We start from the raw sequence: 12,010 nt of genomic DNA on the forward strand, positions 1-12,010 counted from the left end.
GTGGGGAGCGTCTAAAGATTACTAAATCTGTAAGGAAGAAACAGGCAACCAGGTCTCCTGACCTTTACATTATTGTGTTCCTAGCCCAGACGTCCAAAAAGCTCCATTTATTCATGTGTTGGTAGCTGACAAGTTTATTCAAACAGATCAGCCAGGAGGAGGGAAGAGAAAAAATAAAAGAAAAAAACTTAAATTACCAATCCAGAAAGAAATGGAATTACAAATTGTCTCTCATCTAGTGTGTAATTCAATAACTGTCAAGACAAACATTTTTAAAAGGAGACTTTCTCAGAGAAGCTATGTCCTCTCCCTCAGGCTGCTGAAGGACACTGCTTTTCTTTTCCACTTTCCACAGGGAAGTAGACTGCATCAGTTACTACAGTGAAATGATTTCTTTCCCTCCTGTAATGGCCCGCGAGATATGCAGCACAATCACCACAACCAGAGAGGTGAGCTTATCATCTTTCCCATTTCTTCCTTCTTCACCTACCACAGACCACCAACCCTATTCGTTCTGCCTTCTGGGTATCTCTTGAATTGCCTCCTCCTCTTTATTCATGTCTGAAGCAATTAGAATATCTTAAAACAAAATGATTGTATGTAACTTCTTCCAATCTTATATTACCTCCCTACAGAAAATAAATTCCAATATACAAATCTGATGATGTAAACCTTGTACTTTCTCTGAAAGTCAGGTGCAGTAGTCACTTAGCTGGTGGACCACTTATAATGCCCTCAAAACGCTTTCCAGAAATATGATGTGTACAAACTGGTACTGTATACAAAAATTTCTTTTTTTATAAAATACTAATCCCAACCCTTTGTTGCTTTCATATTCTCCATTTTTAATCAATCATAATTATTATCATCAACTAATTCTAAAGACAAGACAGTCATAAGGCTTTTAGGTTGTTTCTTTGAAGTAATACAATAACTTGCTTTAGTGATAAATAAATTTGGGTTTGCAAGAGATCATTTAAATTAAATTAATCCCATTGGTTTAGAACACAAATAAATTGGTATAAAAGTATAGTATTTAAAACAGATTACATAGCACTACATTTCAGACAAATCAAAATATTTAATTGCCAACAATAAGCCACTGAAAAAATGAAAAGGGAAATAATATTTCTATAAAATTAAAAACATAACAAAAAGGATATTATTAATATTTACTAATAAATTATGTGTATTTAGTAACATGTATAATGCATTATTTTACACATTTTAATCCTAATCTGAGTATTAAAGTCTGGTTTACAATCAAAGAGTGAACCATACAAAATAAATTTTGAGACCAGCAGCTGGCATAACGGTTACATCACTGGACTCCACATAGTCGAGGATGATTGGAGTCCCAGACTGGACAGCTTAAAACTCAATGCTGGGCACGTGTGCTTAATGTGCCCAAAATCCCAAGAGGAGAATGCAGGAGAAAGGACTATGGCATGGCTATCCCTCCAGGTGGTGATTTCTCACTTTTTGTCTCTGTCGCTACCTCTCCAGTGACTGCACATACTCTATAGAAAAAACTTCTCAAAAAAATAAAATAAATTTCAACTACAAAAGATTCACTCTAACAGTTTCAATCGTACAGGGAGATTTCAAAAAGTTCACTGAAAAATAGAATTAAAGTACAAGTTTATCATGGGTCCAAAAAACAATGAAATCCAACTACAATGTTTTCATAATACATATTTCCCACAAACTTTCTGAAGACCCTTTGAATACTTCTGAGGGAGGTCTTAACTACTCAAGTGTTCCTGATGTACTAGCTGAATTTAAAGTTTCAAACAGGGGCATCAGCAGTTGGCATAATGGCTATGTCACTGGACTCCCATGTAGTTGACTGTGGACCCAGTGACTTAAACTCATGCTGGGCACGTGTGTGTGCATGCCCAAAATCCTGAAAGGAGAATGGAGAAGGGATCTCACTTTCTGTCTCTCTGTCTCTGTCTCTCTGGCAAGCACACATGCCCTATAGCACGAAGCACACATCCGCAAAAACAAAAACCCCCCAAAAAAAAAAAAAAAAAAAAAAAAAAGTTTCAGATAAGGTAGAACTGATTGTCAAAGGAATATATAACTCTATCTCAGAATTCAGAAATCAAAAGTTTTTAAAAGTATTATATAGGGACCAGCAGTTGGCATAATGGCTATGTCACTGGATTCCCATGTAGTCGACCACGGTTCAAGTCCCAGACCCGGTGGCTTAAACTCACACCGGGCGCGTGTGTGTGCATGCCCAAGATCCTGAGAGGAGAATGGAGGAGAAGGGATTGCGGCATGGCCATCCCCCCTGGGGGGTGATTTCTCACTGTCTCTCTGTCTCTCTCTGTCTTTCTGGCAAGCGCACATGCCCTATAGCGAAAACCTCTCCAAAAAAAAATTAAAAAATAAAAAAGTATTATATATAAGAACTGGTAGTTCCTGACTCTTCCTAATATGTGAGTGTAAGGTACAAGCATTCCAGACTCTTCTTCTTGTACCTAAAAAGGTGGAAAGAAATTATTCTCCTAATAGAACCCCAACTGAAGACTAAATGTAGTATAATAAACATAACATTTAATCTCAAGTGTGTCTTTTACACTCTTTAATGACCACGGCTTTCTTCTCTATGCATATGATTTTGCTGTTTCTAAATAGTAAGCATATAAAGGAAAACATGAAAATCATCTGTAATTTTATAATGCAGAGATAATAACTACTTACATCTTAGTGTATATTCTTCCAATTATTTTTTCTGCATATAGATACACACACACACACACATGTGCATGCACACATATACACTATCAGACATGCATGCTTAATAAAACACAATGAATCAGAATATACATGCTGTTCTGTAACTTCTTCCTTTACTTACAAATGTACTATGCAATCTTCCCCATCAAGCTTTTTTTAATTCAAAATTTTAGCATAAAGGAAAACATGAAAATCATCTGTAATTTTATAATGCAGAGATAATAACTACTTATATCTTTGTATATTCTTCCAATTATTTTTTCTGCATATAGATACACACACACACACACATGTGCATGCACACATATACACTATCAGACATGCATGCTTAATAAAACACAATGAATCAGAATATACATGCTGTTCTGTAACTTCTTCCTTTACTTACAAATGTACTATGCAATCTTCCCCATCAAGCTTTTTTTAATTCAAAATTTTAGCAGCTGAACACTATTTTTAACTATATGGATTAATAATTATTTAATCAGTTTTATTTTACTGACTCTTACAATAGATTCTATTATACTTCTCAAATAATTCAGTGACAAACGTCTACTTGATATACTTCCTGTTTCCTTAAAATTCCTATATGTAGAATTTCTGGATCAATCACATCTTACTCTTGAGTTTAATTCTAGGATAACTGAAACAAATAAACAAAAAGCTCTGCTTCTCTTTAAAGCTGTCAGCTAGCTACTTGTAAATTCTATTACTTTACATCCCACCTTGTGGCGCATTCTTTATTTCACCTCTTCTAATCTAATTTAATCTAATATATGGATATCATCGGTAGATTTTTCTCTAAATTTGGAATCGCTATTGCCCAATCTAATCTCATAAGTGAAATTTCTCCTCTTCCCAATTTGGGAAATGATAATAAAGCTTTTTTCAATTTTAAAATTATGTAACATCAATAAGGTATACAAGTAATTTTATGACAGTCTGTCAAGAGGGAAAAAAGGGGAACTTCTATAATATAAACTAAACAGATTTCTAAAATACTTAAATGTAAGAAAAGTATTTCTTAGAATTAGGAAATAAATCAGCTATCTTAATTTCTTTGGAGCTCTACCCCAATTGATCTTGTATCAAAAGAAAACAGTATCATCTTATAGTAGGTTGAGAATGACTAAAAATTCATTGCCACCTTTTTTTTTTTAATTCATAAGAGTGTGCATGCATGTACACATAAGAAAGAAAAGTATCCACCATAGGACTAGGTCATGTCATAATCCCTCCCTCCAGCCCTCCCGTCCACTAGGATCCTGGATACATGATGCGTGTGTGTCTGGCATGTTTTCAGATGAACTAAGCCTGGTAACTGAACCATGTAGCTTCTATCTCCAAAATCCAGTAGGTTGTCAGCTGTATATCTTTGCTATTCTTTTTCCTCTTTTTTCTTTTTCCTCTTCCTATGAATCTAAGTTGTTTTAGTGCCTATCTAGGACTAACAGAATGTGACAAAAGTAGTATGTGTAACTTAGAAAAAAAGCAGCTTCAGCTTTTGCACCTCTTAAAATATTCCCTCTTATTAATCAGCCACCATGTAAGAAATCCAATTACCTTGGGATCAACATGCTCTGTGGAAGGCTTAGCAATCCTCTTAAGAGAGAAAGTAGCTACCTAGTTAAGGCACATGGATACCTAATATTTTTGACATATATATATATATTTTTTTTTTACATATATGCCAGTAGATGGCATAATGGTTACGTTGCTGGACTCCCATGTCGTTAACTGCAATTCAAAACTCACGCTGGGCATGTGTGCTTGCTTGCCCAAAATCCTGAGAGAAAACAGGAGGAGAGGGGATTGCAGTGACCATCACACCTGGGGCATAACTTGTCACTTTCTGTCTGTTTCTTCAGTGAGAGCACATGCCCTATAGCAAAAACCTCTCTTTAAAAAAAAAAAGTTCACAGAAAATGTATACTATAAAAAAAGTATGCATGAATTTCAAAAAATATTTGTACCAAGATACTTTAATTACTTATTTCCATGAGCTTTTTGACGTCCCCTCATGAGAGAAAAGCTTCTTTGACATTCCATCCAAAGTCAGCCACCAGCTGAAAGGAGTTGAGTAATAATCCCAGACAATATTGCATAGAACAGAACTGAATAGCTGGGCCCTTGACCAAGTCCAATCCCACAGAATTGTGAGCAATTAGCTATTTTTTCTTTTAAAGCCACTAACTGTAGCTTAAGCTGTTAGTAGCAATAGAAAACAAAAACAATCAAAATATATTTAATTAAGTACATGCAAGTTTCAGTTGAGAAGAACATGATGATGGTAGTATTGGAATTAGGGGAAGGGAATCCATTTCAGTACTACACCCAACATGAAGGAAACGCATCTGAGGATACATCACGTTTTAGGCAAAGCAGAAAAAATTTTTAGTCAAGGGAGTTCTATGCTGAATTCAAGGGAGGAGAAAACAAAAATTTTAGAAAAGTTTAAAACATGTACCATCTAGGAAAAACATTTAATATACTTTAGATGAGCTATTAACATGGCACAAAGTTTTATAACCCAGAAAAATCCAGCCAAGCACAAGAGGTGAAAATAATAAAATTAAAATACTTTATGGACAACTCACAGCAATATTTTATCAATAAGACTCTGTCAGTGATGCTATATTTATCTGTCATACTCTGTCTCTCTCACTCATGGAATAAATTAATACTTTTTTTTGGAGAGGTTTTGCTATAGGGTGCGTGCGCTTTTGCGCTTGCCAGGCGAGAAATCAGCCCCAGGGGGGATGGCCACTACGCAATCCCTTTTCTCCTCCATTCTCCTCTCGGGATCTTGGGCACGCATACACATGCGCCTGGCTTGAGTTTAAGCCACTACATCCAGGGCTCGAACTGCGGTCGACTACATGGAAGTCCAGAGACATAGTCATTATGCCAACTGCTGGTCCCTAAATGAATACTTTTAAAAAAGGGAAGTAGTATGAATATTTCTGCTGACTGTAATTTATAAAATTTATCAGTCTCATTCAGAATATGCAAGTGACAATTTCTGGGGTACTTAAGAAGGTCCTAACTGACATTTAAAAAAAAAAGTTATTTTATTGTTAACATCCTCCCTCCACTCCACTCCAAACGCCCATCCAACTCTGATGTTATTTATATCATCTCTTTTTCTAAGTATTATTTTGCCACACTTGAGTAGAGAAGGGGTTAAAAGAGGAACTTTGGAGGCAAAACTCAGAGCTATAAGTACATAAGGAAAGTTAATTATTAGGTAAAGATTAGAATGAAATGCTACATCACAGGGAAGTTTAAGTCTGTAGGGCACACAGGCTTCCAGAAAGATAATAGCTTTATTTAATTCATTAAAAAAGATTTCTGGGTTTTCACTTTATAGGTAATTAAGTTATTTAATTCCCAGCACTACCAATGTTTCAGAAAATAAATACAGTTGAAAAAGACTAACAGAGGGAACCAGCAGTTAACGTAATGGCTATGTCGCTGGACTCCCACGTAGTCGACCGCGGTTCGTGTCCCGGACCCGATGGCTTAAAACTCATGCTGGGCGCGTGTGCGTGCGTGCCCAAGATCCCGAGAGGAGAATGGAGGAGAAGGGATTGCGGCGTGACCATCCCCCCAGGGGGGTGATTTCTCGCTTTCTGTCTCTATGTCTCTGTCTGTCTGGCGAGCGCACGCGCCCTACAGTGAAAATCTCTCTCCAAAAAAAAGAAAAAGACTAACAGGGAAAAAAAAACTAGGCAACTACCACACCCCCAAATCAAACTAAAGGATTCAAAGGGTTATGTGATTTTTATATCAGTTTTTCCCCCTCATTCACTAAATACAAGAGACTAACAGATATAAATTCATTTAAGGTGACTTAATAATAAAAATTGGGTAGAAATAAACAGCCAAACAAGCAGAAAACTTAAGACATGCCTTGTTATTAAATAAAAATACTAACATGCTGTCACTTGCTCTGCTGATTATCACACTAAAGCAATTACATCAGCAGTCTACCTGTAAAAATTTCTTCTTCATTTCATCAAAGATATTTTGTCTGCATCTCCAAAACACATCCTATGGTACATAAGAACAAAATGAATTACAAATTATTTTTATAAAATAAATAAGGAAGACAGTGAAATGAGAACAATTAACCTAAAGGCTTTTTTGCAATAAAACATGTATTAATTAAAATATTAATAACAACCTAGGATTTTATTCATGAATTATATTTTAAATTTTAGACCTGACTTATCTTTGTAAGGTTACTAGAAACCCATGCTATAGTAACAAAGAAAAAGACTAATAGGGAAAACAACTATGTCTTGATGAAGAGTGGAAGCTTAGCAATTATGTGTAAATCAAATGTCCTAAGTCACATAATACCAAGTCCACTAACGGCATTCTGCAATTCCTTCCACTAAAGGAAACCAAGAGAGCCCAGGTTTTGACAGTTTATACACTGGAATTTTTCACAAGTTAGCTATTTTTAAATAAGGTTACTTAACATCATTTCCTCCAGGTATTTTCTTTTCATATAAATCTCTGCCTTGCTATAAAGACAAGCTTCTTTTAACAATTAAGAAAATACAGAAATATATATTTTTTAAAAATCCTATAATCATGAGATAATCACTTTAAAAATCTTGGTTGCACATTATTCTACACAACCTGAGAGATTAATAATTTTTCACCAAACTGGATCATTCTATAACCCATTATTTGAATTTGGCTTCTTATCCCTTAATACTCACCATCCATGGCAAAACATTTAGTTTTAAAACTGCAGAGCTTTATTACATGAACAAACCATAATTTAACTAATCTGTTAATGGGCATACAAGCACTATCAAATTTTCACTGAGGCATTGCTTGTTTATACAATTTCTTATGGTAATTTCCCAAAGAAAAAAATTACTGGATCAAAGGTTCAGTACTCGGGAACAGTAAACAGCATAATGGCTATGTCGATGGTCTCTCATGTAGTTGGCTGTGGTTGAAGTTACGGACAGGGTGGCTTAAACCTCACCCCAGGTGCATCTACATGCATGCCCCAAATCCCCAAATTAGAATAGAGAAGGGATTGCAGCGTGGCCATCCCTCCTGTGCGGTGATTTCTCGCTTTCTGTCTCTCTGTCTCTTCAGTGAGTGCACACATCCTATAGAAAAATTCTCTCTTAAAAATAAAAAGGGGGGGAGGGCAGCAGGTAGCATGGTGTTTGAGATGCTGGACACTACCACATGGCTGACCACAGTTCAAGTCCTGGACCTGGTGGCTTGCTTTCTCACTTTCTCCTTCTCTGTCTCTCTCTGGTCAAATTAAAATAAATGAATACATAAATAAAATTTAGTAAATAATTCTTTTAAAAAAAAGTTTGTACTCATTTTTAAGATTTCTGATACGTAATGCTAAAAAGGCACTGAACTGCAAGCACCTGTCAAAACTGTTCTCTAAGTGCTTAGAACATAGCAGTGAACAAAGATTTTGCTCCAAAAGAGGTGATGCTATATAGTAGAAACTAAACCATAAATAAATCTAAACTATCAGATATCCACCATTCTCAAGGTCATTGCATTTCTGTACAGTGTATCTGAAATACTCAAAAAACCCTGGATATGGTCCTATTCTTTGAGCAAACACTGTATCTTTAAAACATGTCCACAAATTCTTGTGGTCCAAGCCTTACAAAATTTAAAAGCAAACTTCAAAAGGGTCAAATTGTTTACAAGTAAATTAACTACATCTGAGAACACAGCTCAAGAATACTAATGTGCAGGTGATGTGGTGGTTGGGGGCGCTGGACTGCCACATGGCCAATCCCAGTCTGAGTCCTGGAAGTAGTGAGTTACTTTCTCACTTTCTCTCTGTCCCTCTCTGATCAAATTAAAAATAAATAAATAAAGTTAAATAAAATAATTGTTTTTTAAAAAAAGATTTTTATAAAAAGGACCCAAATCCAATGTCTAAAGATGAAAACCACAATCTCTAAAATGCAATACACAATGAACAGGATGAACAAATTAGGGACTGATGAAGAAAAGATCAATGAACTTAAAGACATAGTAATAGAAATCACAGAAATTGAAACAGAAAAAAACACTGGAGGGGGAGAAAAAAAACTGAAAAGTGAGAGAATTTTCTAACTAGAAACCACAGAACCCCAAAGAAAATAACTTTGTCAAATCAAAATCCAATATCCAGTCAAGTGCTTAAAGAAAATAACTGTCAAATCAAAATCCAATATCCAGCAAAAATGACCTTCAGGAATAACCCCAGGTATTGATTTATTAATCAGGCAGAATTCAAGACATTCTCAGATGAAGGAAAACTAGAAAATTTTGTCTCCTTAGGGAGAAAAAAATTAAAAATCTACCCTAAAGCAATGGCTAAAAATAGTTCTCTAAACAAAAGAGAAATGATCAAAGAAGGAAACAGAACATCAAGAAGAATACAATAGACAAAAGTATAAGTACATGCAATGTAATTTTCTTCTCCTCTTGAATTTGTATTAAATGTTTGACAGTGGATATAAAAATGAAAATACTCATATCTTGATGTGGGTATAAATGTATGAAGAGAAATTTTTAACACAGCTGTAAACAGGTAAGAATAAAGATATTTAAAGAGAAGTGAGGTTTCTACATTTCACTTGAACTAGTTAAATAAGACCAGTAGACTGTGAAAAAGCACATATATGATGCAATATATAATACAATCTAGAGGGGACCAGCAGTTGGCATAAGGCTATGTCACTGGACTCCCATGTAGTCAATGGTGGTTCAAGTCCCATACCCAATGGCTTAAACTCAGGTTGGGTGTATGTGTGTGTATGTCCAAGATCCCGAGAGGAGAATGGAGCAGAAGGGATTGTAGCATGGCCATCTCCCCTTGGGGAGTGATTTCTTGCTTTCTGTCTGTCTCTGTCTGTATGGCAAGTGTACACACCCTTACAGCAAAAACCTACCCCCAAAAATTGTTTTTATAATGACAAGAAAAATAGACAGCTTATAATCTTTTTAAAAAATTTGTCAGACGGCATGTTGTACTCATCAGAGAGACAGAAAGAGAGAAAGAAAGAAAGCACCTTACAATGGGATGTAGTCATGCCTCAATGTCTTCTCCATTTCTCTGTCCTTTTGGATTTGGGGCATGCACTCATACACACCCAATGTGTTTTTCATGCCAGCAATTCCAGGACTCAAACAGTGTGGTCAACTATGTGAACTCAAGCTCCCTTAACCAGCAGGCCATGGGCTGGCCCAACAGTTCACAATGAAGATAAATTACTAAATTCACAATGAAGATAAAAAAAATCACTAAGTACATAAGGAAACATGTCACCATGAGTAAGAATCAGCTATGAATAATTTACTCCAGATGACTAACATAAAAACTTCTATGTTAGAACTACTGGCATATTATAAGACAAATATGTTTAATATGTTTCAAAAAATAAGATGTGTTAAATTATAAGCAGATATTAACAGGCTTTTGAAAATATTAACAAAATCCCTAGAATATAATAATAGAAATAAAAATATAAACCTTAGGGCCAGCAGGTAGCACAGAGGTTAATGTAGTTGGATCCCACATGGCCAACTTCATAGTTATCGAGTTCCAGATCCAGCAGCCTGAAAATCACACTGGGCGCATTTGTGTGTGTGTACAAAATCCCAGGTGGAGGTATTTAACAACATCTCATTTCGTCTTGAGGAATCTGCTGGTTATTTTCACAACTATCTTCTTGTAGCTTTCACTAATCAGGGTGACCAGATTTACCTTTTACTTTATCTAGGGCTGACTGAATTTCTCTGAGTTGTATCAGTCAAGATGCTAAGTGAGGATATAGAACATCTATGACTTCCTAATGCATCGGTTGCCATGGAAGCTGCTCTTCTGGTCTGATTTGATCAATTTTTTTTTTCCAAGCAAGTAATTTGATAATATTTTCCAAAGAGAAAATGTCATAATGTTCTTGTTACTAAATTGTCTTTTTTAAATTCATATGGGTTCCCTTTCTTATCACCATGATATTTTGGTAATTTTATTTACAGTCAGCAGATGCTAAGTTTTGAATTTATTTATTTTTAAAAATCATTTCACTAAATGTTTTTTGAAAACTTTGAATTTTCTTTTCTTCTGTGCTTCTCAAAAAGATAAAGAATCCAGACTTTTAAAAATATAAAAATTGGCGGTGTTTTCTTTGAGGGAATGGCCAATCATATTACAGTTAATGAAACATGTAGTTGAGCACTATTGTCATTGAAAGGATTCATTAAATGCTGCTTTTTATTTTTATTTGCCCGAGGGCATGAGAGCTGGCCAGAGAGAGAAGGAAAGAGAGGAAGACAGCAACCCCTAATGGAGTATGGTCAGGGAGCAATCCTTTATTTATTTTTTTGGTATTAGAGGTTTTTGCTTTAGGGTGCCTGTGCTCACCTGAGAGAGAGACAGATGGAGACTGAGAGGAAAAGTGACAAATCATCCCCTGGGGAGATGGTCACGCCTCAATCCCTTTCCCCCAATTCTTCTCCTGGGATCATGGACACTCATGCACCTGGCATGATTTTCAAGCCACCAGGTCCAGGACTTGAACTGTGGGAGTCCAGCAACATAACTGCTATGCCATCTCCTGCTCTGATGGAGAAATCCTTTATCTTCCATTTCTCCATCCTGTTGGGATTTGGGGTTACACATACACATAGGCCTGGCATGTTTTTCAAGCTGGTGGGGACAGGATTCAAACTGCCATCAGCCACGTAGGAGTTTGTATCTTACGCACAGTGCTTAACCACCACACCACAAGGCCAGCTCGAAATGCTGCTTTTGAACATTATACTTATTACTATGAGCAGAACTGGAATCTTTATTTGGAATCTTTTGACCACTTAGTCCTGATGTTGTGTTTCCTGAAACGAAATGGAACAGGAATAAAAATATGGCTTGCTATGAAATGTCACAGCAAGAGAGGGACTTTTTCAGCTTCCCTAAACTAATCCCAAACCCTAGGCTGCAATTTTACTTTATGATTATAGACATAAGATCCAGCGTGCACTCTCATACTTAACTTTAATGCTGCATGAAAAATAGGGACATCATGAAATTAATTAGGACATTTATTTTCAGCCATGAGAAAGAAAACAAGTTATTACCCAACAATTGCCTGCTGTCCTTTAGGTGGCAGTGTGTGGCAAGGAGAGGCTGGCTGTGAGAGCTAACTGCGTAGGAGCTCTTAGCCACAAAAAGTAAAACGAAAAAAAAAAAAAAAAAAAAAAAGTTTCT

The 12,010-nt window shown here is 35.9% G+C and overlaps 1 protein-coding gene across 3 annotated transcripts in view; it reads right to left on the bottom strand.

Moving 5' to 3' along the window:
• The window catches only part of USP47 (ubiquitin specific peptidase 47), a 92,728-nt gene that overhangs the window by 78,897 nt on the left and 1,821 nt on the right, over positions 1 to 12,010 (bottom strand). For 2 of the 3 annotated variants that reach the window (XM_014583799.1, XM_014583800.2), the window contains exon 1: positions 6,742 to 6,797. The exons of the other annotated variant lie outside the window; for it this stretch is intronic. In XM_014583799.1, coding sequence (XP_014439285.1) covers positions 6,742 to 6,762 — 21 coding nt within the window. In that variant the 5' untranslated portion in view covers positions 6,763 to 6,797. Of the gene's footprint in view, positions 1 to 6,741; positions 6,798 to 12,010 lie in introns of those variants that run through there. 3 annotated transcript variants of the gene reach the window in all.

This window comes from Tupaia chinensis, unplaced genomic scaffold (genome assembly GCF_000334495.1).
Source record: "Tupaia chinensis unplaced genomic scaffold, TupChi_1.0 Scaffold144767_1, whole genome shotgun sequence".
Classification (NCBI taxonomy): Eukaryota; Metazoa; Chordata; class Mammalia; order Scandentia; family Tupaiidae; genus Tupaia; species Tupaia belangeri.